The 27,371-nt window shown below is 30.3% G+C and overlaps 2 protein-coding genes and 5 non-coding genes across 9 annotated transcripts; 3 read left to right on the plus strand and 4 right to left on the minus strand.

The window, feature by feature from the left end:
- Window positions 1–700: 700 nt before the first annotated feature.
- Window positions 701–11,704, plus strand: LOC148235679 (uncharacterized). Of its 3 annotated transcripts, none has more exons than XM_088184283.1 (3): window positions 701–792; window positions 9,522–9,710; window positions 9,774–11,704. In XM_088184283.1, exons 2-3 carry the CDS (start codon window positions 9,537–9,539, stop codon window positions 11,118–11,120), a joined length of 1,521 nt encoding a protein of 506 aa, XP_088040409.1. In that variant the 5' UTR covers window positions 701–792; window positions 9,522–9,536; the 3' UTR covers window positions 11,121–11,704. The 3 variants fall into 3 exon arrangements, with proteins under 3 accessions (XP_088040409.1, XP_088040408.1, XP_088040410.1); XM_088184282.1 differs by lacking the exon at window positions 701–792 and adding an exon at window positions 7,389–7,758; XM_088184284.1 differs by lacking the exon at window positions 701–792 and adding an exon at window positions 7,389–7,603.
- Window positions 11,705–11,859: 155 nt separating this feature from the next.
- LOC148235680 (odorant receptor Or2-like) lies at window positions 11,860–16,408 on the minus strand. The gene is made up of 5 exons (XM_088184807.1): window positions 16,351–16,408; window positions 12,732–12,901; window positions 12,246–12,356; window positions 11,912–12,096; window positions 11,860–11,866 (listed from the first exon to the last, which is right to left on the minus strand). The coding sequence occupies exons 1-5, from the start codon at window positions 16,406–16,408 to the stop codon at window positions 11,860–11,862; spliced, it is 531 nt and encodes a 176-aa protein (XP_088040933.1).
- Window positions 14,487–14,605, minus strand: LOC148235681 (5S ribosomal RNA). The gene has a single exon (XR_015809471.1). It is a non-coding gene; the product is annotated as a 5S ribosomal RNA (ribosomal RNA).
- Window positions 15,774–15,892, minus strand: LOC148235682 (5S ribosomal RNA). The gene has a single exon (XR_015809469.1). It is a non-coding gene; the product is annotated as a 5S ribosomal RNA (ribosomal RNA).
- Window positions 16,343–16,504, plus strand: LOC148235683 (U1 spliceosomal RNA). Its single transcript, XR_015809481.1, has one exon. It is a non-coding gene; the product is annotated as a U1 spliceosomal RNA (small nuclear RNA).
- A 5,141-nt stretch (window positions 16,505–21,645) lies between these two features.
- LOC148235684 (U1 spliceosomal RNA) lies at window positions 21,646–21,807 on the minus strand. Its single transcript, XR_015809480.1, has one exon. It is a non-coding gene; the product is annotated as a U1 spliceosomal RNA (small nuclear RNA).
- Window positions 21,808–22,339: 532 nt separating this feature from the next.
- Window positions 22,340–22,458, plus strand: LOC148235685 (5S ribosomal RNA). Its single transcript, XR_015809470.1, has one exon. It is a non-coding gene; the product is annotated as a 5S ribosomal RNA (ribosomal RNA).
- Window positions 22,459–27,371: the final 4,913 nt, after the last annotated feature.

Consider the following 27,371-nt stretch of genomic DNA (forward strand, 5'->3'; position numbering starts at 1 on the left):
CAATAGAAACGACATAGTAAAGAAATTTGTTGTTTTTTTACTAATGTTTTTAATAATTTATAAACAATTATTATACAATATTCCATATAATTCATTACAAATAATCTAAATTTAATCTATCATTCATTACATATTTTTTAATAATTGTAACACAACATAGATAATACATATAACTATACGTTTATTAAGTTTTAATGTTGCCATTTATGTAATACGTTTATTATAAATATTAAAAAAATATTTTCTGACATCAAACAATCATAAATAGGTCAAATTTCAAGTACATGCATTATTATAATATAGAAGTCAAATAGAATATTAAATAATAACTTTCTATAAAAATATATGACAGCAGCGATTATGGTAATTTAATCAAATTACATTGAAATCATCCAACGTAAATCGTAGCAGGGGTTCGAAACATTTTTACTACAACATTTAATTATATAAAAATTGTACTAACGGTGGAACGATTGTAATTTATTTTAAATTATTTATATAGCTTATCAAAAGTTTGACCGATCGTGGGTATAATTTATGAAGTTTATTAACAAAGTGTTCACAGTGCGTGAATTCACGAGGTTAAAGTTGACTAACTCTGACGTTGAACAAAAGCTGATGTACGCATAGTAGATTCTATTGTGATACTTTCCGCTAAAATTGATCTGTATCCACGTTATGGTATGGTTTGCAAAAGACTATCGGATGGTGCAGTCGGTGGCTGGTTGCTGATCATGAATAACACGTGTGCCATTTGAGTTTTTGATTGGATACGTTTTGGCAATTTCAAAGGTAACTATAAACCAGATTAATTTATTTTTGCTCACCTGTATATTTCACTTTTATTAATAAGAAGAAATCAGATATTATAAATTAACAAATATTAATTATTACTATACAATATATTTTTTATAAAGATTATTATTAATAAAGATAAAAATATGTAGCTTTATTATTATAATATTTATTTTAAATTAGTACTTGTATATATATGCGTTTTTTATTTTTTTGTAAGCAGTACTTAGAATATTAACTATTTAAAATTTCAATGATAAATATGCGCTTATAATATCGCGATACTCACTCTTAAAGAGGCAACCATAAAAACACATTTTTCAAATCATTTTATGGCGCTATAGGTAACTTTTTCTCAATTACTCAATATTGCAATAATTACTGCAAAATAAATAGGCGCAAGTCCGATTTGTTGCCAATGTGTGTGTAACAATCAGACAAATAATCAATGTATGGCAATTGGAGACATATGTTTTAATTATTTATAATATAACTTCCTCAGCTAGCTTATATTTATTAATTTATTTAGCTACGCTAATTATTTAACACAACAAAAATATGGTTTCATAATTAGCATAAATATATTTTTCTTTAGCAGGTTCATAAAAAAAATCAGTTCTGCGAATTATAAATACTATTTAATACAATATTCCTCATCTAAAATAATCACTATTTCTAATACAAAAAGTACATCAGTATTTATTATTAAAAACTATTAAAAACATCCCTTAATATGAAGCGTCTAGAATATTAAGGGCGAACTCAACACTTACATTTTTAATTTTATGATAACATTCATCAAACTTTAAAGAATAATATCGTAAGATTTATAAACCATAAGTAGTTGGTCCTTAATATTCTAAAACATTTAATTTGTAGAAGATTTTCTTAAAACATTAGTTGCGTTAGCCCTTAATATTCCTTAACTTATGTAGAACATTAATTTGTAATATAGCATTAAACTAATAATATTATTTTCAAATATTTGAAAAATGATAACGCCCCCCCCCCCCACTGTATTTTAGATCGCATGCCACGCAAAGAGTGATCTGAGTGATCGATTTTATTTAATTCTATCCATTTAAATATTCATTTTGAAGCGTGTATCCAGTTTAAATATTTTTTTAACATCTAACCATTTCAATCGTTCAACTGTGCACATAAGAATTTATAATTAAATACTTAATACTCTTGTAACATATGTGTCCTTCAGAATATTAAAGACGTGACTCAAAACTCATCATTTTGAAGTAAAGTTAGCCCTTAATATTGTTTAACGTATATAAAACATTAATTTATATACAAATATGTATGTTTTAAAAAACACTACAAAACGACGACGGCTGACATATTATTAAGATGGCACGCCACACAAGGAGTGATCTGAGATAAACATATTTGATTATTTACATATACATCTATTTAAGTCTATTTTTTGAAGCGCGAATCGCATGTACAATACATAGCTAAAAACTTCGATAAGACGTTGAATATGCTTAGTTTTATTATACTCGAATTGGTAATTCGCGTTCTGTATAATACGTTAGTCTGTAGCGTCCTTAAGTATGACTTCACGTCCCCCTCGTAGTACTATATATGTTATTTGAGATACATTGTTGTTTCTCCCGAGCGGATAGTTTTGATTAATGGTATTTTCCTTACTCCACAGCATTTTAAATACTAATAAATGTTCGCAGCATTCCTTTTCTTGAACTTACAAACTAAAACTACGCCACTATATCGCTCATTAAAGTTAATTTTAAACCCATGAAAAAAATCACAGTACCGTTTCATTTATTTAGTTCCAACTATTTACAATAGTTGACTCAAAAATGATTTCAATTCTTGATAAATTCGGCATTTCCTGTATCTCCGGATTATAATACCAAATATGCGCTTTTCAATCTCGATTCGTCACCGGTTCAATGTGATCTCATTTTTTCTATTTCCGCGTGTAATGCGAATATAATTTAATAACTCCATTGTCATCTTTTATTGACCTCGGTGTCAATTTTGTCACCGCTGGCGTGGCGTGCACAATGCATCATTCATAGTTCACGTGTGAAAAAATTCGATCCGGTTATGCCAGGAAATGACCGCGCATTGAAAAAAAATCTATTATTTTTAACATGAAAATGATTTTTTTTTAACAATAAAAGTAAAACTCACTGATGAAATGGTAGTGTTTAATAGTTTATCCGAGCTTACTGTGACTTTATATATTTAATCGTTTAACCTAGTTGAACTTTCCACATCGTTTTGATACATCAATACAATAGAACGGTTGCGATGACTAATACAATAATTTAGAGTTAGATATGAAAACAATGCATTTAAATGCTTTTATCTAATATAATTATGTAACATGAAGCATTGTATTTTAAATTTTAAATATGAATTGTCTTTGTAGTACAATAGTTTTGTAATGTGTGAGTACCACTTAATATAAGTTAATTACAAAAATAGTTTTTCATGAAGCATCAATAATAAATGGAATTTAAAAATATTTAAAAAAAATGGTAACATAAAATTAATGATTTAGAATTAAATCGATATAAATAGATTTTGTATCCTCCGTTCTTGGAATATTATACAGTGGTATCTAATAGGCAAAAATGGTCGAAACTATCACAATTGCATGAAATTCAAAATAACAAAATATTAATATTTCTATATAAACAGGTTCGTAAAATATTGATCTTCTATATAGGGTTTTTTGCTTGTACTTACAAATGTATTTTACATCCTCCGTTCTTAGAATAATATTTAATGGTTTCAGATATGCAAATATGTTTAAAAATATCACAGTTGGCTAATATTCGCATAGGTAAAATTATTAATACCAAAATTCCGATGTTCAAGCATTAAAAACAGTATATAAATATAGCCCAAACCCAATTCTTATAATATATCGATTAGGATAATACACAAAAACATTATCTATGACTAGGGATTCCAATCCCGGGCCAAAATTTTGATCCCGGGATTTCGGTATTGCAATTAGTCGATCCCGGGATCCCGGGACCAGTCCCGGGATAATTTTCATGTTATTTTATCGATAAAAATAATTTAAAATGAATAATACAATAAATTTTTACATCTGTTTTTTATAACGTACAATGTATAAAGTACGTATAATTTTAGTCTTGGACTTAAAATAGAAAATAATATAATAAAAATAAAAAGGGGAAGGTCTTATATATTTATTTGAGAAGAAAAAAATGAACTTTTGACAATGTATGTACATACCGTCTTTTTCCGAAAATAAGACATCCTCCGAAAATAAGCCCTAGCGTGATTTTCAGGAGTTTTTGGAATATAAGCCCTCCCCCGAAAATAAGCCCTAGTTAAAATAAAATGAACGCCAACATGGGGCGATTGAAATTCAGGATGGAATTCAGAATTTGATTAGTTATGACTTTGTTTCAAAAGAAAATGAAATGACTATAAATTAATAAATTTGAAATAAATGTAAAATTCCTATATAAAAATAAATATTAATCGAAAATATATAAATTTACTTATTGTAAGTGAAAAGTAAACCCTCCCCGATAGTAAGATCTAGCTCATATTTCGGACCAAAAAAGAAAGTAAGACAGTGTCTTATTTTCGGAAAAAGATGGTATGTACATTCATAGACACAATTAATTGAAAACATTATTTTGAATTAAACTCACGAAGTAACATCAAAGCATCAAGTGTTTTATCATTTAGCCTTGATCTGATTTTGGTTCCTAAGCAGCCTGCTGCTGAAAAAGCACGTTCAGACTCACAGCCTCAAAGATTCACAGATGACACGTGCAACTCGCGCAAGTTTGTACACGAAATATAACGATGTTGTCAATAATAATTTGATTGTGCTTGATAAATCAACCAATCCGAAAAATTCGGGATTATCTTTTATAATCCCGGGACTCATCGGGTATTGAAAATCGTCCGGGATCCCGGGATTGGAATCCCTATCTATGACACAATGGATATTGTATTAAAATAATGATTTATTTCTAGACCTGTTTCCTAATATCATTTTCTGAAAAGAAACATATCTTTTACATATTTCTCTTTTTATATTTTTTATTAAAAGAAATTTTTAATGAGTAATAAAAATAATACATTTTTTTTCAATATAAAAATACACATTTAATATATTTTCAACAATTCAACGTGTAATCAACCGTACGCCCACTTCTTCTCACTCACTCTCGTCACTTAGCACGCGAGCGAGTGAAAGGAAATGTATCTCACTGTACGCGCCTGCTTTCAACACGAGTAAAAATAAAAATTATTGAGATTTACTCAAATAAATATTAAATGTGCAATAATTAAAATAACATTATATAAATAAATCACATAGATGTTTTTAGAAAAAAATATGTCGCTTTTTAAACAAACAGGTTTACAATTTTCTATGCACTCTAATCTGACAAAGAATAATGTGTAATATAGGAATTTATTTTATTGGAATAAATTGGCGAGTGGTGAAGCAATTAGTTTTATAAACTTTTAGTAAGTCCATTAATTTCATTATAACAATTATGGGCGATCCCGTCAAATGAATATAAATAGTATAGCTCTATTTTCACATATAATATTCCTAATAAGTTAAACTTATTTTTTTTAAAAAATCTAAAATATATTTCAATACAAAATCAGAGACTACTCTTCAATACATTGTTGCTTAGTATTTTCTTTAGTTTAAGTTTGATTTTCTTAAACGTCACATTCACTCGAATAAATAAAGAAACACTAACTTCGTTGCTATTAAATTTCATTAACAAATCGAACTTTGTACCATTATTTTTTATATCTTTTCCATTTCATTGTTAAAAATGAGAACTGCTGTACAAAAAAAACTTTCAAGACATTTTCTACCATTCAATCGTTTTTCCATGTCACTCATTTTATGTCATTCAGTCATTGTTGCCAGGAAAAACAAGGACGAAACGACAATGCCACATTTGGGCATCGTGAGAAACTGGGCCGGTTGTAGGAGCGGGCGGTTTCGTAACTTTTAGCCTAACAATTCAAATGCCGCACATTATTGCGTGAGCCGGCCATTTTGTGTGGATGAAAAAACATCCGGTCTTTTCATCTGCTTCCGGTCCACGTCAGGTCGTTGATCACACGCTGCGTTTTTGAAGCGCGCATTTGCTTTAACACCTAAAAATCATAGAACAAATATTAAATGGCACCCAGCAGAAAGATTTACATCTACAGAACGGATTGAGGTTGACGAAGGATTTCTTTATAAATTTTCAAATGGCCTAATATACACATATGTAATTATTGGATTTCCTAAATTGATAGAAGTTGTCAGCAATATACCGACTTTAAACAATATGAAAAGGATTCATATAATCATCCATTTTTGTTAAAATAGTTATTAGTCCATTTTTCATTAAGCTGTAGATTTTCGTTAAAAACTTTGCGCTTCCTAGATATCGCATTCATGGTATAACAGAAAGCTGTATTAATAAAAAATAACGAGAATTAAAAAAATATAATATATTATATCACACAATTAATATATTCAGCGCAAACATATAAATGTCCCATAGGTAAAAAATAACAGATTTTGATTATAAAATTATAAAATAATGTCATAAAAAGTGATGGATGGTTTATGAAATGTATTTGTTTTTTAATATGTATGAATTTCGGGCATAAGCCGGTGAGTAGTGAGAGGCTGCGTAGTAGCCATGTCCACTCAGTGTCCAAACGTTCAAAGTGCGCGCGCCGAAGCTTATGCCGCGAGAAGTTGAAATTAACGTGTAATAAAAATATAATTAAAAGAAAATCTTCTCTACAATTTTTAAGTAATATCGATTACATTTTCAACATTCCACATGCAAATGCAACATGTAAAAGATTCTTAGTCAATGACAAATTTCTGACGTAAAGATTGAAATGGCTGATTTAAAAAAAATGCAGGCCGAGTTGATGATAAAACTCGGCCTGCATTTACACATAAAATAAATTTAACCACTATAGTGGCTTTCGCCAAAAAATAATACATTAATGAATAATATTAAAAAAATATTTAGGTATATAGTGACATATCTGAAGAAATATTTAAAATTATAACCACTTGAATAAATATTTTAAGTTCGGCTAAAATGAATGTTTTTCTTTTCAACGTCGCCAGAGCTGCCAATAGTGATTTGCGCCTTTGTATAAAACGTATAATTAACAATTGATAATTTATGTGGAATTTGCCTAACATGATTTGTGTTAGTATCTAACGAATAAAAAAAATTGAAACGTAGGGATGCCTCTCGGTTTTTAGGTTTGTAATATGAAATTGATCGACCCTGCCCCATTAAATTGGAATAAACATGGTTATTATTATTATTATTGTTAAATTGATAGTTAATACTTTATAACAAAAATTATTTATTACTTTTTATTTTGCTAATAAAGCAAAAAAATAATTCATAACTGTTTCTTATAAAGGTCATTCATCTGTACTTTGACACTTGACATATATTTTATTTTTAAATCTAAAAATACATGCGCGGTATAGGACGATACATTAGGCATTAGGACCATCTGGCGCGGTCGGCAAACGGTTAAAATATTATTTCGCCCCGTGTTTAGCTCAGTGACCCCGAACGCACGATCGGTGGTGCCCATTCTTTACTTTATTTATTAAAATATGGTTTCCTGTTCGATATTATTGTGTAAAAACAGTGCAAAACAGCAGAGGAATTGCAATTTATCATTTCACAGATTACATTTTGCAATTCGAGTTTATATTTAAATTAAATATAAATAAATTCATCTGTAAATATTTTTGTCACATGTAAGGGTTAGTAATATTATACACGTTTTTAGATTTCCTTTAGAACCAAAATTGCGGAAAGTATGGTTTGGAACATATTTTACGTCCTTCATGGAACTCATCCGCGAGAAGTGTCATCTGTTCGGACTATTTTAACCCAGATTCCTTTTTTATCTTAAAAGGTGGGTATAAAAGATTAAAACCAACCATTCCCATAAACGTCAATTTCGAAAACTGATGCTTACAATTCTCCTAGAAAAATATATTTTTTACGAAAATTAAATCATGTTAGGTTAATTTCAAAAAAACATGACAAAATAATACTCTGATTTTAAAGAGTTAAGTTAGTAAAGTTTTTATTCGACAGACTTTAAATTTTAACCTGCCTCACCTAAGAACCATCGTCCATCGGTAAATGGTATCAGAACTTGATCGGAGATCCAGGGTTTACGTTTGAAGCATTTGAAGCATTAAACATAAAATCTCAATCGACAAATTATAAACTAGTTTGCAATTTAGTTATAGATGAATTCGCGATTAGAAAACTTACCGAGTGGGAGTGGGATGGAAAACGTTTTCATGGTTACATGCATAGACGGCGATTGCTTATCAATTGCAAAAGAAGCACTAGTTTTTATTAGATGGGATATCAGGCACACAAAAGGCTAATTTATTACAATTATGTTTAAAAAAAGTACATTACAAAAAAGTAACATTTGACGGTTGTCCTGCTTACTTTTCTATGATTAAAAATTTGGGCTGTAATTTACAATATAATGATCTTAAAACTACTTTTCTCAGAAACACTTTTTTTAGATCTGTGTCACATGCTTAAATTAATTAGGAATTCGTTGGAAATCAAACAAATATTTATGGATAGTTTGGGTAATAGTATAGAATGGAATTTTATAATAAAACTTCGTCAATTACAGGAGGAAGGAAACTTGCACTTTGCCAACAAATTATCGCGAAAACACATTCACTTTAACAACCAAAAAATGAAGGTGAAATTAGCTAGTCAACTTCTTAGTAAAAGTGTAGCGGACGCGTTACAATTTAATGTTAATGGCGAAAGAGTAGTTTCTAGTAGAATAAAAACAGGATTTTTAGGATTCTTAATTTGCATGAATAGTGCTAAACATTTATATAATAGTTTGGCAGAACAAGAAGGGGTATTAAATTATATACCATTTCATAAAACAAGTCAGGACCATATAGAACTTTTTTTTGGTAATATTAGATCTCACGGAGGGCATAATAATAATCCAACGGCACAACAATTTAGGGCTATATACTAAAAACTTCTTACTCACTTAGAATTAGGAGACTCGTTTAGAGGTAATTGCATTCCGTTAGAAAATATTAGTATATTGTCTCCACCCAACCATATCAATATAACATCAGGTAGGCATAGAATTACTGAAGTCAATGGTACTGATAAAAATTTTGACGATTTAAATTTATATAATAAATTTACTACATAGCCGGCTATGTAGTAAAGTTTATCTAAAAAAAATGTTTGTGAAATTTGCGTAGATTCTCTTTTAGGTTCCAATAATAATATAAAAAATATATATCCTTTGGCGACGTATTTTATTGAGAATTATATAATAGTTTATATGTTCTTACAATGAGTGGAACGCACCGGTGTGCGAGTCCGCCAGAGTCGGTCACGCCAGCGTTGCCAAGTTTTGGCCATAATAAACCTAAATAAATACGTATATAAATAAGCCCCCTATAAACCAAAATGTATTACAAAAATACAAATATTATATTTTTTTTATTAAAAATTACATAAAATTTCACTTAAGGGATTTTTTTAATTTATGGAATTAATTTAAAAGTATCGGCGGGCTGCACTTAAACACTTTGCTTATCGTTGCTTTAATGTAGCAATAAATATCTGCATTAAAAATATATTTGCTAAATAATATTTTTTTTACAGTATTTTTAGAAAAAAATGGCGAAAAAGGAATACATCATCATTTTACTTTCAACGATCCACGTCTTATCTGGATATCAACTGCCCAAAGATGTAGAAATGATGGAAGGATACGAACCTCCAACTTCATGGTCCCAACACGGCGGATCTTTGAACGCAGATCGGAAACATAACCCAAATGGAATTCTTAAGGTAATATCCATTTGTTTTATATAAAATGTCTTAAAAAATCTGAAGTCTTATTTCATTTTTCAGGCAATCAGAAATAGAAGAGCTTTGCTGTATCATATAAAAGGAATACCTACATTTTCAAATTATCAAGAAGAAAAAATAGACAGTCTTGGCGCTAATCATGTCGTCAGAAGAAACTTGCAGAAGAGAGATTTGTCTCAAAGTTTGGGGAACATGGACGTTTCGGCTCAATTCATGGAACAGCTAGCCATAGCTCAAGTAGATCCGAGAGACAAGCGCGAAGTTGAGACTACAGCTAAAAATAACAGTGATGAAATTGTTGCAGAAGCAAGAAAAGAAGCGGAGCCCCAAGAGTGGATTCCTCAACCTAGCATCAAAGATCAAGAGATAGAGTCTGAAACGAGCGAAGGACCTAACGCTGAACCTTTGATTGATAAACAGATCGGTAGAGGAGTTAGAGGAGCTGCTAATGAATGGGTAAAATTACCGTTTTTGGCCAGACCGTTAGAAAACGAGCCATTGTCTTCAGCTATCACGAATAACGATGATGTGAGTCATAGAATGCCTCGTGTTAATTTTGTAACGCAAAATAAAGGATTGCAAGCTTCTGAGAGTAGAAGTCAAAGAGATTCTATTCCTAGAGATGCTTATAGAAGATCTGAGCTGAGGACTGATATTTATCCTCCGAATAGAGATGGAAGAGGTAGAAGTTTGGATTATTCTAGTTATTCTAGACAGAGCTATTTTTATCCGGATGATTATAGAAGGAGAGGATATTACGATGATATGGATTATTATGATGATATGTACTATCAAAGAAGAGATCCTTATACGGATAGATATGATAGTAGGAACAGTAGAAGATACGATTATGATTATAGATACAAAACTCCCGATGATTATAGCGATTATGGAAGATATGATAAACCTAGGAGGATTATTTATTATGCGACTTTGCCAGATGTTGTGAGGACACCTCCTAATGTTTATAGATACCCTCAGAATTCTTACAGCAGAGTGGACGATGATAGGTATAATAGGGATAATAGATATGATTACAGCAGAGGTGGTTTTTATTATCCAAGATATCCATACAGCGCTCTGAAGAAAGCTGATAACGAAGGTCCAAGGGATTTGACGGTGTCTAGTACTGCTAATAAAGAAAAGGCAGCTGAAGCAAAGCGTCAGCAGGAGATGCAAAAGAAGAACGACGAAAGAGCTAGGGATGTTAGTCTGAACAGTCACCAGTATCCGATTAACTTGTCCGCGAATCTGAACGTGGATAATACAAAGGTGCCCCATCAGACATTGTATCATGATATCACCAGAATGGATAATGATTATCATCGCTATGACCATCCGTCGTTTCAAGCGGCCGTTGACGATCCGTATGTCAGTAGGCATGATTGACAGGGGAGAACTGGCTAATTATTAATGCACATTTGCGTGCAATTTTACTGTCAAAAGGCGTATCGCAACTGTCATAACAATGACGTGAATTATAAATGCTTTTATAAATGCTACACCACATCCACTGACACATATGATATGTATACGTAAATAATTGCAATTTTTGTTTGACTAGTATGTTCAAGCGACGTAGACGTACGTCAGTTGCCTGCTTGTGTGAACACACTCGTTCAATAACATGCGTCATAGTTCTCTCTACGTTTTTAGCTTATAGCATTATAAATATTGCGTTTTTCGTAAATCTAAATATATGGCGTACAAAGTAAATAATATACGGTTCATAAATTCAGCATTTCTATAAATATTTTTTCATTATAATTAATTATTATTACATATATATATATATTTTACTTGAATCTCAGATTTTATATAAAATTCTGATTTACTTATTAATTATTTATGGATCATAGATTTTATTTTTATTGAATGCATATTAAGTTTAAAATATCAATTTATTTTTTATAAAATAAGATGACGCATTTTTTATTTTAAAGTATCAATAAAAATAAAATAAATTTTAAGGGTCGTTGCTGGTTTTAATTAATAATAATGCTTATCATTAGAGAATAATATATTTAATGTAAAATACATGTGTAATTTTATAATAATTTTATGAAATGTTAATCTTCTTTCGCTGTATAAATATGATGTAATAAAGCAAAGTAAGAATAAGACGTGTTTAATAACTGTAAGATATAGAATATTTTATATATAAATATATTTTTAGAAACAGATTTCTTTTAAGTGAATAGAATCTTACGCTGCCAAAGCTGTTTAAGTTCAACATGACCATCTTTCCCATAGTGACTATTATCGGTTTTTTGACTCTCTCCAAGAAGATCCTCATACTTTTCTTGACCCTTGGAGTAGCGTCAACCCATTCACTGTTATACATGGACTGACCCAAACTTTGACTCTGCAAAATGATTTTAAACGCTATATAATATTGTTTTTTGTATCTCAACTTCTTGCTCAATAGAGAAGGTCTGGAAGGTATTTAAATATATATCTTGACTTAATAAAACGCTGTCTCACATATTAAAATATTAAAATTCAATGTCTTACCTTTAGCATAATTTCATTTCCGAACCAACAAAATAAAAATATTTCAGATAACATAGTAATTAAATAAGAGGCGGCCGCTATCCATTTAAATGGTTGTTCTATGAGATTCGTCTTAAATTGTTAAATAAAATAATATATCTATTAAATGATTAATAAACGTATAAATTATACGTACAGCAACTAATTGTATTCCAGAGCAACATATAACAACGCCGCTGATCAGATATTGAAAGACTACTGCTATATTGAACATCGATTCGAATTGTTTTATGTATCTATAAAATATATATTACTTATATATAAATATACATATAGTATGTATTAAAAGTATGTTTTGATCAGGCACGTATGGTGAGATATATTCCCTTTCGCTCGCTCGCGTGTTAAGTGATGAGAGTGGGTGAGAGATAAGGGCGTGCGAAACGTTCCGTTCCGCACGCCTTTATCTCTCACTCACTCTCGTCACTTAAAGGGAATGTATCTCACCATACACGCCTGACTTTTGATATACTTTAAAATCGCTATGTGATGAATTGTAGCCCATTTCAATTGAGCGACTGCTGTATCGTCGTTATTCAGATGTAACGAGTCAGATATTTCGCAAGTGTATTTGAATATGTTTAAAAGAGAAACATTTAAACATTCTAACTGTGCAACTGTAATATAAATGTTAATCAATATACAGAAACATCTAATATATAGTAAGTTTACGTAGTAAATAAAATATTATAAAATTACTGGCTTGTGATAAAAATCCAGAGATCAAGGAATCCAAAACAGAATTGATCGATGCTAAACAGGTGAGTGAGAATATTTGAGAAACATAAACTAGTTCAAAGTAAGGCGATGATTTCACGTCTATATTTGGATAATTTGCAGGTCCGGGTAGTCTTTTGGGACGTTCTATAAGTGGCAAAACTAAATAGCCTAAAATAAATAGGATTAGTGTTGTAAAATTATTATTAAAATAATAATAAAACAAGTACTTATAAGAGTAAATATTGATATGTAGAAAAATCCTTTAGCTGTTCTTCTGGCAAAGATAATAGATTTATTTATGATCTCCTCATGATCCTTATTCCTGGGTTGAAAATCTTGGCAATTTAGATATTCAACGAGATTTTTAAGACCTTTACGTTTTACTAATAAATTGATCGTTTTACACATCATCGAAAACGTTGTAAAAAGCAGCATAGAACTAAAAAAAATATATGTACATACTTATTGAAGTTTAAATTAACAGCTAGCTTCAAGTAAAATTTGGAAGAACTAGCCAATTTACACTTAAGGCCATTTAATACTTTTCTGAAAACGCCACGACGTCTCCGATCATATGATAAATGTCGTAACTCTGGCCAAATACCATAATCAACGTAAACGTTATAGTCATGCACATTCTGGTCCAATGTTTAATTTTAACCAACATACTACATCCTGGTTCTATAGGCCATATTCCGAAAAAGTTCAAGATCATGACGTTGAAAGACACAAATGGAAAAGAGTTCATTGTGGATATTAAATTTCATAGTAAGACGAGTGTCTTTTATAACCACATATTTGCAACGTTACTTATTTATGATATAAATTGTTAATCATGTATAATACTAACAAGGCGTTCTTTTAACGTGTCACTTTGATTGACAGTGTTAGATGAAGAGTGTATTTATTGAAAAACAAGCAGTAGCAATCCTGTAATTTATTTCTAATACATTATAAAATATATTATGATAGACATTCGACACTTTCTAGAACAGTGTTTCTCAATAGTTGTCACGCATTTTAAAATGCCAAAAATTCCAGAAAAATCATGTGTTCAAATTATGTTTTTGTTCTTCAAATATATCATAAACACAATTGCAAAATTATTCGGAACTGTCAAAACACTAAAGACTAGAGCTGTTTAAAAATTGTTCCGGTGTGATTTGTTAGAAAATCTGGTAAAATTTCTTTGAGCTTAAATTGAATAGTCATCGACAGCAAATTTTTAAACAGCACACTACACAACTCAACTACAATTCAACAAATAAAATAACTAGGATATAATAACTTGGTCAGTTATTTGTATTAAACAATTGATCTATAATTCTTCTGGGATAAATCAGTGAAACTGTATTTATTCGCTGCAGATGATCCGAAACATTTTGGCTTCAACAGTTGATGTAAAAGTTTTATATTTTGGGTTCATTTAAATTGTATTCATAAAAACCTAATAAATTAGTAATACAAAAAATAAAAAATAGAGGCCAACGACACCCGGTGTTCCCAAGCGGTCACCCATCCAAGTACTGACCGGGCCCAATGCTGCTTAACTTCGGTGATCGGACGAGAACCGGTGCATTCAGCATGGTATGGCCGTTGGCGAATATAGAAATTTTATTATGCAATAGAAAATCAGCAAAATGCACTTATTTAATTAAAAAAATATATTTTCCATGGTTGTTCACATTTTTAAACTACCCAATATGTACAAGAAAGCAATTAATTGCAGATAATAGGTATTTAATTAAGTTTAAACCAAAGATTATATATTGTCTGTCCTAGGGTGACCAGACGTCCTCTTCAAATATGTTGTCCTCCTTTGTCCTGCTGTTTTACCCCTTTTGTCCTCCTCAAGCAAACATTTCCGTAATGACCCGTTTTTTAGCTTCCACGGCAATTTATCCTTCTCGATCAAAAATTTCCAATATGATCTTTTTATTTTTATTATCCTCTTTTGATAGTAAATGTTTATTCTTGTGACACATAGGTGACAAAATAATTATTTTAATATAGTAAATAAATTTATTTGTTGAAATTTCCTAAGCTATTTTAAAATTTATAAGGTATGTATTCTTAAAATTTAATATACTATAATAGTAGTTTATTAAGAGGATCAAATTTTTAAAATATCAAAGGAGGACAAATTGCTATGGGAACTAAATAAAAAGGTTATCTCAGATTGTTTTGTGGAGGGTAAATTGCTACGGAAGCTGTCATTTTTGGAGCAAAAGGAAGTTAAAATTTTTGACGAGGACAATCCTTTCAAAGAATATGTTTGTTCAGCTTAAATGTATGTACTAACAAATATGGTGAACGGACTATTGCTCACAAGGCAATTGCTGACACGAACATTGGTCACATGGACTATTTTTCACACCAAAGACGTCATTTGCGGGAAATAGGGGGGGGGGGGGGCAGATGGAGGCATTGGCCTTCCCTTGAATTTGGCCAGAAAAATGCAAGTCATTTAGTGAAAAAGCTCAAATGACGTCCCAAACTTACAAAAACACTGATCACGAGGCAACTCTCACACGAATATTACTCACAAGTCGATCGCTCAAACGAATGTTGCTCACACGGATTACCCACACCGAACATTATTTTTTTTATGTTTGTTGTTCGTTCTAATGACCGCTATGGCAAAAAAATAAAGTAAATTTTTTGTTCTCAGGATGAAAAAAAACATAATGGTATATACTTACAAAAATATGGCTGAATTAGTTCATAAAAATTATACTGTTCAAAAAATAGTAATAGTAAAAAATTTAGGGCCAACGACACCCGGTGTTCCCAAGCGGTCACCCATCCAAGTACTGACCAGGCCCAATGCTGCTTAACTTCGGTGATCGGACGAGAACCGGTGCATTCAGCATGGTATGGTCGTTGGCGAGAATTAGTGTTTAATTTGTAAACACACTCATCAACAAAACTATTTTTGTAACTTTTTAATGTTCGTTTATATTTTTTAACCAACAATATGTTTTTATATTCCCGCACAGGCTCGACACCGCGTGTAAGGGACATTTCTAAAATCACACACCCGTGCGGGACCGAGCGTAAAGTGGTTAAGAATGCAAACGAAATAGTATTTGTAGAATGCCAGTGTCAAAAAAAAAGGTTTGATTTTAATATTTTTTTTTTTAAATACAGAATCACGAACGAAATAACTTTATAGTACAATGTAGTACATAAAATTATTTTACTAATTGATTGCACAAAAATTAAAATTAATTTCTTAGTTTTCAACGCGAGTGCTAGATGGCGATAGTAACTATCGTCTCCCGCTAGCGCGCTAATACGCTGGTAGCTTATAAGCTAGGATGGCACCTCGAATAAGCATACTTACCTGGCGTAGGGGATACCGTGATCATGAAGGCGGTTCCCCCAGGGTGAGGCTCCTCCATTGCACTACGGTTGGGCTGACCTCTGCGATTATCCCTAATGCGGATAACTCGGGCGCGAAATTTTTGGTAGCCGGGACTGCGTACGCGCTGTCCCGACCTTTATAAAATCACAAAGAATATTAAGAAATTATTCTATTACTCAAGTGATGGGAAATTAAGCTGAGATGAGAGTGAGGAATTCGTGGTATTATTTGAAAGATCACCCATTAAAACTTAAGTTACTTTACAAAAATACGTTAGAAACAAGCATGGAAAAAATCTTTTATTTATATTAGATTGTAAAACCAGATGGAATAGTCTTATGTCCTGGGGCGATTTTTTTTTAACAATTACATAAAAGAACGTAAATAATCGGTATCGTTCAATAAAAATGACGAATAAAATATCAGAAATTATAGAATGTTTGAAATCTTTTAAATTAGCTGTTGAAGCATTTTGCCGACGTGATTCCAACTTTTGCTAAGCCGAGACAATTTTTAAATACTGTTTCATACCATTGGTCGAGCTTAAATCGGCATTAAGCTCAATTTGTTACGTCATGGTTTCCCAAACTATGTTCCGCGGAACACTGGTGTTCCGCGGATCCAAAATAGGTGTTCCGCGGAGCCTAAATAGATATTTCACAAAAATTTAGAGTAGATTAAAAAATTGTTAGTCTAGCTAATACATAAAAATTGTTCATAAATCTGATAAAAAAGCTTAAAAATATGTGTTAAATATTCAACCTTGATGTGTATAAAATCTAGAGCAGTGGTTCTTAACCTTTTCAAAGTCACGGTGCACTTTTGATCAAGGGAAAAAGTAGCGGTGCACCAGAATTAAGAGGTCGAAAAAAATATGTGGACATAATTTTTATTACATATTTAAAAAAAATAATAGTTACCTACAAAATTACATACAAATTTTTTTAAATTAAATTATATAAAAAAGTTTAGTATTGAAAATAAATTTAGGTAGTTAATTTTGCCCTAGAACCATATTTTAATTACGAGTTTTATTAAAAATATTTGTATTAATATTTAAAGGTGCTCTTTGGATGGCAAAGCTAAGTGGTGCATTTTCCCCCCTTTGTTTACCCAAAATGACGTTCCTGCTTAGCATAATGGAATTTATATGATCGATCAAAAATTAATTAATGTGCTACCTGAGCTTGTTGGCTTTTGCAGATATCAGAAATATTAGGTCGAATATTTTATGTAGTTACCCTGAATTCTTCGTTTAAATTTTTTTCTGTCTTTCTCGTTTTTTAGTTTTCATATTAGTTGTTGTTGAGAAACCAAGCTCACACAAATATGATGTTGAAAACTGTAACAAAATTTTCAGTGCCTTGATGTAAAGAACTGAATATTCCTCTTGGACAGTAATCCAAAAATTCTTCATAGTTATTTCGGAAAATTTAATTTTTAGAGTACGATCAGTCGACAATTGGACTAATTTGATGATTTCGTATCCGGTCATACTTTTTTATATTTAAGAATGGAAAATAATGTGCAATTTTTTCTTCCAATAAAGTTAAATGGTCTATTATTGCGGAAATAACTCCCTTGGGAATGTTTTCGTTAATTGAAGGAAACATTTTTTCTATTATTCGATTTTTCGAAAAAATTATTTTTTTCCGAAATCATGTCAATTTGTCAATGGATGTCATGAATTTTTCGTTTTTTCCTTGAATGCTTGTGTTAACGTTATTTAAGTAATTAAAAATATCTGCTAAATATGCCACTTTAGCATACCAATCATTATTCTGAAGACATTTTACAAAATCATCCATACCTTCATTTCGAAAAAAGATTAACAATTCATTCTTAAGTTCTATGAATCGGCATAAAACTTTACCCTTAGATAACCACCTGACTTCAGTGTGAAAAAGCAAACACTCGTACATAGCTTCTATAGAAATGCAAAGTTTTTTAAACATGCGTGTTTGTTTTATGAAATTCACTATATTTACAACTTGATCTAGTTCAGGTTTTAGTGCTTCTGGTAATGTTTTCGAAACTAAAGATTCTCTATGTAAAAAAACAGTGCGTAGATATAATATTAGGTTTTCTTGTCTTTGCAAAGGTTACAAATCCTTTAAATGAGCCTACTATTGAAGGAGCACCATCCATACAAATTCCTACACATAACTCCCATGATATTTTAAATTGTTCTAAATATGAATAAATAAGATCAAAAACATCTTGTCCTGTCGTATGCTCGGTAAGTTCTTTGCAGCATAGATATTGATTCACTATTTTGTTTTTATTTATGAAACGAACGAATCCTAGTATTTGTGCCTTACCGCTAATGTCAGTAGATTCGTCGACTTGTAAAACAAAATATCGCTTGGAAAGTTTATCGTTAACTGTTTTCTCAGTATCATCCGACATATTTAATTATTTTTTTTATTGTATCGTTTGACAGAGGAATTTTCATAATTTCCTTTTTGCTTCATCACCAAATATAATTTTTCATATTTCACAATATGCAGGTAAAATTAGAGACTCTGCTACAGTATGTGGTTTTAATTGTACAGCAATCAATTCAGCAATCTTGTATGACGCCAGTTGTGCCTTATCGGAAATTTTAACAGTTTTTTCAAAATATTTCGCTTGTTTATTTTGCATGCTTAACAATCTTTTGAAGTAATCTTTACTTTTTGATGCAAGATCGGCGTGCTTCGTAGTGAATTGCCGATTTAACTTGTCAGTATACATCGCGCTACTGGACAGTTTTTCTCCACATACAACACATAGTGGAATGTGATATCCTTTCTCATTGATGCTAGTAAAACTGAAACGTAAATATTCTTCAGAATACTGTCCATTTTTTTTTGATTTTACTGGATATATTTTCTTTTGTATGAGACGTATGATGTCTAGTAACATCGTCACTACTTCTTCCACTTGTACTCCCAGTGTCATTAATATTTTGGTCTGATTCACAATTTCGTTTGGTAATAAATTTATCCATTGTGGGGTATCACGACTATATTAAAATATAAATTGATTGAAACATTAAGATTTCACCATTTTGCGTATTTTTTGTTTTTACCAATTTTCTCGCGGTGCACTTGCAATAAGTTCGCGGTGCACTGGTGCACCGCGGTGCACCGGTTAAGAACCACTGATCTAGAGGGAAAAGTTTCATAAGTCGGTGTTGTTTTTTTTAACTTTAAAATTTGATCCTATTTAAACAATATTTTTATTGTTAATTAATCACAAGATATTAGTGCTTGTTATACGAATTTTATTTATGTGACTAGATATGCTACTAGCAGTCACTGTATTTTGCATAGGCATGCACTGTTGACTAAAAAAATTTCCAAAAATTTAAAAAATGTTATGAAGTAGCCGTGGAAATGATAAACTATGTAAAATCTAGACCACTTCAATCCAGATTATTTAAAATTTTGTGCGATGAAATGGGTAGTGAACATGAAGCACTTTTATTACATACTGAAGTGAGATAGCTACCCAGAGGAAAAGTACTATTAAGACTTTATGAACTTCGAAATGAATTATTTGTCTTCTTGAAAGCACAAAATATTTGCAACAGCATTTTATAATTTTTTTAACAAATCCTTCCTGGTTGATACATCTGCATATCTGGCGGATACTTTTACAAAGTGAAATGATGTTAACTTATAATTACAAGAAAAAAGTATTACAATTTTTTATATGAGAGATAAAATTGAATCTTTTGATAAAAAATTACAATTTTAGATTTTATCGGCTGAATCTAATAATTTTTATTGTTTTTCTGTCTTGGATATGAATGTTTAAATTAATTGAATTTTCAAGTAGATAAAAAAGTTTCACAAGTATTTTTAGAACACCTATATTACTTGAAAACAACTCTTTCGGAATATTTTCCGAAAACTAGTAAGAACGATTCCTGGGTTCGGAATCCATTTTCCGTGACAGTAAAACCAGTGGGCTTAAGGGATTATGAGAATTTAGTTAATGACTCTGATTTGAAACAAAAATATCAGCCATTAAATGATTTCTGGGCGAGTCTGATTGAAGAGTTCCCCAAGGTGTCAAAACAAGCTCTGGTTTGTTTACTTCCGTTTTCCGCGACGTATTTATGCGAAGTGTGATTTTTTAAGCATATTGCAACAAAAACAAAATACAGAAATAGACTCCACGCCACGGCAGATATGAAAATACAACTAACCAAAATTGTGCCTGATATAAAAAAAATTGTTATTTAAGAACCCAAAATCATCAGTCATTAGGAGTTTTATTTATTTGTATTTTTATGTTTATTAAATAAATTTAATAACATTTTTTTAATAACATGTTTTATTTTATTATGAATTACCCAGCCTAAAAAATTAGCTAAGTGTTCCACCAAAATTTTCGGATTTGCCAAGTGTTCCGTCGCTGAAAAAGTTTGGGAAACCCTGTGTTACGTACTCTAAAAACACAGAAAACGAAGGAGAATGTATCAGGTACGCTTAAATATTTATTTGATGAGCATACTATTGAAATAACTTTCCCTGTAACAACTCTTAAAACTATAAGGGCAGACAATTATAAAATTAGTCGAAGAGTTAACTGAAGTCCATGAGCAAGTTGTGATAATGACATCAGAAGAGCCATTTAAAGCATAGTCGTTTCACCCACAATTCCCATTATCATTTGAACAAATGACAATGTAAAAGCAATTAAGTGAGGGCGATAACAAAAAGCTTGATGACATACGAACAGGAAGCTCAATATGACACTAGCCTTATGTCCGTAATAAGAAAATAAATTATATTACCAGAAAATGGTGGTTCACGTGGTCATCACCTCGAACTGATATCAAATATCTCATGACAATACCTCTAATGGATGCGGAGGCTGAGCGAGCTTTTTCAGCAGCAGGCTGCCTGGACCTCAAACTTAGTTCCAGAGTAAACGACGAGGCACTCGATGCTCTAATATTATTCAAAATAATATTTAAATTGTTTATTGTCTTATTTGAATAATATCTGTATTCCTTTGTTTTATTTTTTAAAATACAAGATTTCCTGTATTAAATTTATCTCTATGAATCATAGAGATAAATCATAGACTAAGATTGTACGTATAATAAAAATATAAATCTCATAAAATAAATTGCATAATAATTTTATTTATATATTTATTTTATTATGGCCCAAACTCTGCAGCATGTTAGCGAATCTCAGTTTTAAGCAGCATACGCAAGTACCATCACTTGGGTGAAGGAACCATTATCTAATTATCGTTGTGGATATATCATGGTCGGGACAGCGCGTACGCAGTCCCGGCTATCAAAAATTACGCGCCCGAGTTATCCGCATTAGGGATAATCGCAGAGGTCAGCCCAACCGTAGTGCAATGGAGGAGCCTCACCCTGGGGGAACCGCCTTCATGATCACGGTATCCCCTACGCCAGGTAAGTATGCTTTATCGTGGTGCCGTCCTAGCTAATAAGCTACCAGCGTATCAGCGCGCTAGCGGGAGACGATAGTTAATATCGCCATCTAGCACCGGGTTTAAAAACTAAGAAATTAACTTTCATACATGTTTCGTCATACAATTGAAATTATTTACTACACTACAACATTGCACTGTAAAGTTATTTCGTTCGTGATTCTTTATTATTTTTATAAAAAAATATTATAAGCAAACCCTGTTTTTTGGCACTTATATTCTGTAAATGTTCTTTGTTTTGCATTCTTGGACATGTTGGGTAGTTTAAATATATAAACCAGTGTTTCCTAACCTTCTTTATGCCATGTCCCACCGTAGTCTTTTCAAAAGTCATATGCCCACCGGCCTCTCTTTTGATTAAATAGTAGTGTGGAATAGTTGATAAGTGCTGACATGTCCCATCTCTGAAGCGTGGTGCTCCACCTCTGAGGCGTGAAACGCTGATATAAAGTATTAAAAAATTACAAAAATATTATTATTACTAAATTAAACCACAACGTATGCCAACGACCATACCATGCTGAATGCACCGGTTCTCGTCCGATCACCGCAGTTAAGCAGCATTGGGCCTGGTCAGTACTTGGATGGGTGACCGCTTGGGAACACCGGGTGTCGTTGGCCCTAATTTTTTATTTTTTTCAGCACTTTTATTATTTTTTAGTACACTAAATGTTTTTTATCTTAGAATCTTTTTAAAATATATTTTTTGTCATAGCGGTCATTAGATTGAGCAACAAAAAAAAGCTAAGAATGTTCCGTGTGAGTAATATTCGTTTAAGCGATGTTCGTATGAGCAATCTACTCGTGACAGTCGTATTAATATATAATATTATAGTAGTTTATGGAACTAAAAAATATTGTAAACGGACTAATGTTCAAAGACAACTAACTATTAATAAAATTTAAATATATACAAATAAATATAATAAAATAATTATTTGGCCATCTATGTTTAACACGAATAATTATTTACTGTTTAAGCCATAGAAGAGAAAATATATCATTTCTATGGCTTAATTAAATACTTTATATAATTGTTCATAGATGGCACTAAAATATATTATTTTAATTTAAAATGAATATTTTTAGTGCTTTTCCAACTTTTAAATATATTTAAAAATTTAAACAATTTTATTTGAATTAATGATCTCTTCTCAAAAACAGATTTTCAGCAAATTGTCTTTTTTATTCTAATAAATAATTCGGACAGCCAAATGCTGACTTTATGTCTAACCTGAAAAAACATTATAACTTCATAAAGGCTTAAAATCACTTCTATTTTTATACTGTAGTAACAAATTTCGGAGAATTTTTTTGTCAGGTATATAATTTCGGATTTTAAACAATTCTGGATTTACTAATACCAAAATAGATTGTTCTCTTATTTTATAATTTAGATTTGTCGTTCGTTGATAGAAGATGTATAAATTTATCGTCAGACCAATAATCTATTATTGCACGTATTTTATTAACAATTGTTTTTTCTAAGCTACGTTTAGGCTAATGGTGATAAATATGTGGTTTTATTAAGTGAACATGCGTTGATAAATACTTTTTATTTTTAGCGGCGTCACTCTTATCTGTTAATGATTTTATTCTACAATTTTTGGATAGGTGTATTTTTATGTAATATTTTCCTGAAAATCTTGCATTATAAATATATGGAGAGACACTGAAAAGTTTTACATTTTATTTGGCTTTATGTTCAGTACTGGGATGAGCCGACTGGTTATTAAAACACAGATCTGAAGTGTAACACTTATTTTATACGATTAACGGTTTGGTAAACCGACTAATGGTGCCTGACTGGGAAAAGCATGTCAGTTTTCGCTGCTTGTTCGCTCTGCAGTAAGGCGGCATTAGCATACACTGGCAATCTGACGTCAACACATATTAAGATATCATTTTGAAGTACGCAGAAAGATTTTTTTTATAAAAAATAATAAATATAATTATTCTGAAAAAAAGTGTAACATATGGTTTTTATTATTAGTATTAAGATAAGTTGCATACCTATTTTTAAATGTTATTTAAAATTTTGGCAAGAAAATATTACGTAGTTTCTCAGCGGATGCCAGTATATTGATTAATATTAAAACGCAGAAGTGCGGGGATGGTTATTTGCGTTATAAGTTAAAAGTTTTAGTGATGGAAAATTTAATATTAAAATGTCAGTAAATTTGTAAGGATTCTTAATCAAAATATTAGCTGTACTAATAAACGAGTAAATATCAATAAAATATGTAAAAATAGCTCGTATATTCAGCTCATAGAGAATATCTTATATGTATAGGAAAACATATCAGAATGAATCAGAAATAAAATTTGAAACTTGTGCGTCCAGTATTTACACAACTAATTAATTAGTAGTAGTAAATAAGTGGTTTTACTTGTTGAATGTTAGCTGGGATTTAATTAATTAAAATAACTTTATAAATATAAATAATTTTAAATTTATACTTAGCCAATGCAACAGTTCAAAATTAGGGAAACAGTCACGCGGAACTTCTGTGGAAAAATTCTCTCATGGAATTTTCTCCGGAACCAATTAGTGTCGTTGTTTTGGGGCTTTCGAATGTAATCGGTGGAAATTAAAATTCAGAGAGGGCCCCCGAGGGCGAGCCGTCCTCGCCCCGGCCTCCCTGAGGGGACACTGAGGGTAATTAAGCAATAAATCTAGAGAGGAACACTTTAAGCCGGAGCGGAAGCGTTTAAGGCGAAAAAACTTGTGACTAATGGCGGTCGTTGTGGGCTTTTGAAAAAAATAAATATCGCAAGACCCCGCGAATTGGCGCATCTGCCAACCGGCTTTTAAACCGAGTCCGTCCCTGAGTTTTCTCGAAATTATTCTGGGTTATAGATCGCAGAGATTGATGACTGGAGCGGAGCGATGAGTCGACAACTTATTGTTGATTTATTTCCTCGAGAGTTTTTCCCTCTTGGGATTGACACTGAATATTCATGATGAGGTGGAACCACACATTCGAATCAATAGATTTTGATATTATTTAGGCTAGTTGACAATTCTTTGGAAGTGCTTTAACCACTTAAATGCTAGCGACTCACCCGTGAGTCACTATTTGATTACTTTTTAAAACAAGTTAACTAATTATTTTTTCAATCATTACATATATAATTCATTTATCAGTAAAGCAAGTATTTTATATTTATTTTAATAAAATATTTATTAAATTTAAAATTCTTAACGTGCCTATTTTCCTAGTGTATAATTAATTATAATTATAGTTAAAACAATCGACATTAAAAATATATTTTATTTAATTGTATATTACAAACATATATTTTTTTTATGATTTATAGAAATATTTTTTTTGTAATTAATCAACATGAAAACAATTACCTGTGCAGTTGTGTGAAGAGATAAATTTTCTTCGATACTTATCGCCGTTAACATCCCCCAGTTTGGTGGCGTTTTAATTGACAAATTGAAATTAATTAGATTCGAGCTATATTTCACAGCGGCCGAATCTCGTCTCCCTTCCCTGATTATCCATTCACCAGATGTACGCAGGCAGAAGAGAAAAAAAAACACTAATAGCCGTCCTAATGAAATGTTTTTAATTACTTTATTATTTATGTCTTGATATTAAACAACGAGGGGGACCGAATCTCGAGTGGGCTTACAGTCTCTTTGCATAACAAGAAAAAATAATCCTGACGACCTGGAAAAAAATCTGATACGCGAATATATATTTTAATCTACATTTTCAGTTGAGAAGAAGCTCCGTGGCAATGTTTGGTAAAGTTTGTTGACGTTAATGTAATCTTTACTTTACTTAAATCATAATAAATCAGATTGTTGCAAAAAGTAATATACATTCCAGCGAATACTCTACATTTAATGATAATACTTGCATTTAGTGTAAATCTAAACCATAAAATAGTGGTAAATACAAATATATTTAAAATTAATTAATATATAAAACAGATATATAGTAAATTATTTAGATTTCATTCGATCTTCGGTAAACAGCTTAAAAAGCTTTTACTAGGAACGTTAGGATACAATTCATTGCATTTTCGGCGTAGCGTCTAACTAATGAAGTATTCTTTGAAGTTGTTAAGGGGTAGTATTGACTATCCGTCAATGCTGGGCGAAAAGTCATAGAGAGTCGCGATCGCGACCCTTATTCTTACCGCTTGAGAGCACTCTTATTGCACAAGCTATCCGGTTTTTTAACGAGCTTGCCAGGCACAAATATGATTTTAGTAATAGCTATGAGGAGCTGGAAAAATATATGTGATGGTTAGCAAATTATATAAAAGTACAGTACATACACAACTATCTGTTTTTTTATTTATTTTAATTTTAAATTTCTAATCATTATATATTAAAATTTATATTTATTTGATGTTGAACTATTAACCCTTTGAGCGGTATCGCCGTACATGTACGGCGGTCGATCTTTCACCGCTTTGTAGTACCTCAGATAGTTGTATATTTACATGTTTAATTGTAAAAATAATAAATAAAAAGCATTATATATATATATATATATATATATATATATATATATATATATATATATATATATATATATATATATATATATATATATATATATATATATATATATATATATATATATATATATATATATATATATATATATATATATATATATATATATATATATATATATATATATATATATATATATATATATATATATATATATATATATATATATATATATATATATATATATATATATATATATATATATATATATATATATATATATATATATATATATATATATATATATATATATATATATATATATATATATATATATATATATATATATATATATATATATATATATATATATATATATATATATATATATATATATATATATATATATATATATATATATATATATATATATATATATATATATATATATATATATATATATATATATATATATATATATATATATATATATATATATATATATATATATATATATATATATATATATATATATATATATATATATATATATATATATATATATATATATATATATATATATATATATATATATATATATATATATATATATATATATATATATATATACTATTGATTTTATTTTGAATCAATGTAAATGATTTATTATACATAAAAAATAATATCGATAAATTTAAGAGTATAAAATAAATAATGAGTTTTTGAAATGATATAAAAATCCACAAAAGCTGAATAAATGCATAAAAAATATGTAAAATAAATTAGCAAAATTTAATAATAAAAAAGTGTTAAAAGAAATTATTAAAACATACTAATAAAAAATAGTAGTTATTTTGCAATATTGTAATTTTTTGCAAGAATAGATTTTTTGCCTATTTAAAAAATAATTGCGTATTTTTTATTCATTTAAATTAAATATTTATACCCCTGTATACTACAGCTTTTTATATGATTCTTTATTGTCGAGCTGTCAAAAGCACGCGGCAAAAAGGAAAATAAATGGGCGGCGTTACGACACGAAATGTGGTGT

The sequence above is a fragment of the Plectrocnemia conspersa genome, unplaced genomic scaffold (assembly GCF_051122295.1).
Source record: "Plectrocnemia conspersa isolate PC_06_02 unplaced genomic scaffold, ASM5112229v1 ptg000004l, whole genome shotgun sequence".
Classification (NCBI taxonomy): Eukaryota; Metazoa; Arthropoda; class Insecta; order Trichoptera; family Polycentropodidae; genus Plectrocnemia; species Plectrocnemia conspersa.

What these genes read in the sequence shown, in the direction of transcription:
- LOC148235680 (XM_088184807.1), bottom strand. Translation starts at nt 16,408, where the DNA reads ATGGAGGAGCCTCACCCTGGGGGAACCGCCTTCATGATCACGGTATCC. An exon ending in CACGGTATCCCCTACGCCAG is followed by an intron (nt 12,902 to 16,350) that starts GTAAGTATGCTT and finishes TTTATATTACAG; the next exon opens with TTGCACAGTTAGAATGTTTA. An exon ending in GAAATGAAATTATGCTAAAG is followed by an intron (nt 12,097 to 12,245) that starts GTAAGACATTGA and finishes ATCATTTTGCAG; the next exon opens with AGTCAAAGTTTGGGTCAGTC.
- LOC148235679 (XM_088184283.1), top strand. Translation starts at nt 9,537, where the DNA reads ATGGCGAAAAAGGAATACATCATCATTTTACTTTCAACGATCCACGTC. An exon ending in ACCCAAATGGAATTCTTAAG is followed by an intron (nt 9,711 to 9,773) that starts GTAATATCCATT and finishes TTCATTTTTCAG; the next exon opens with GCAATCAGAAATAGAAGAGC.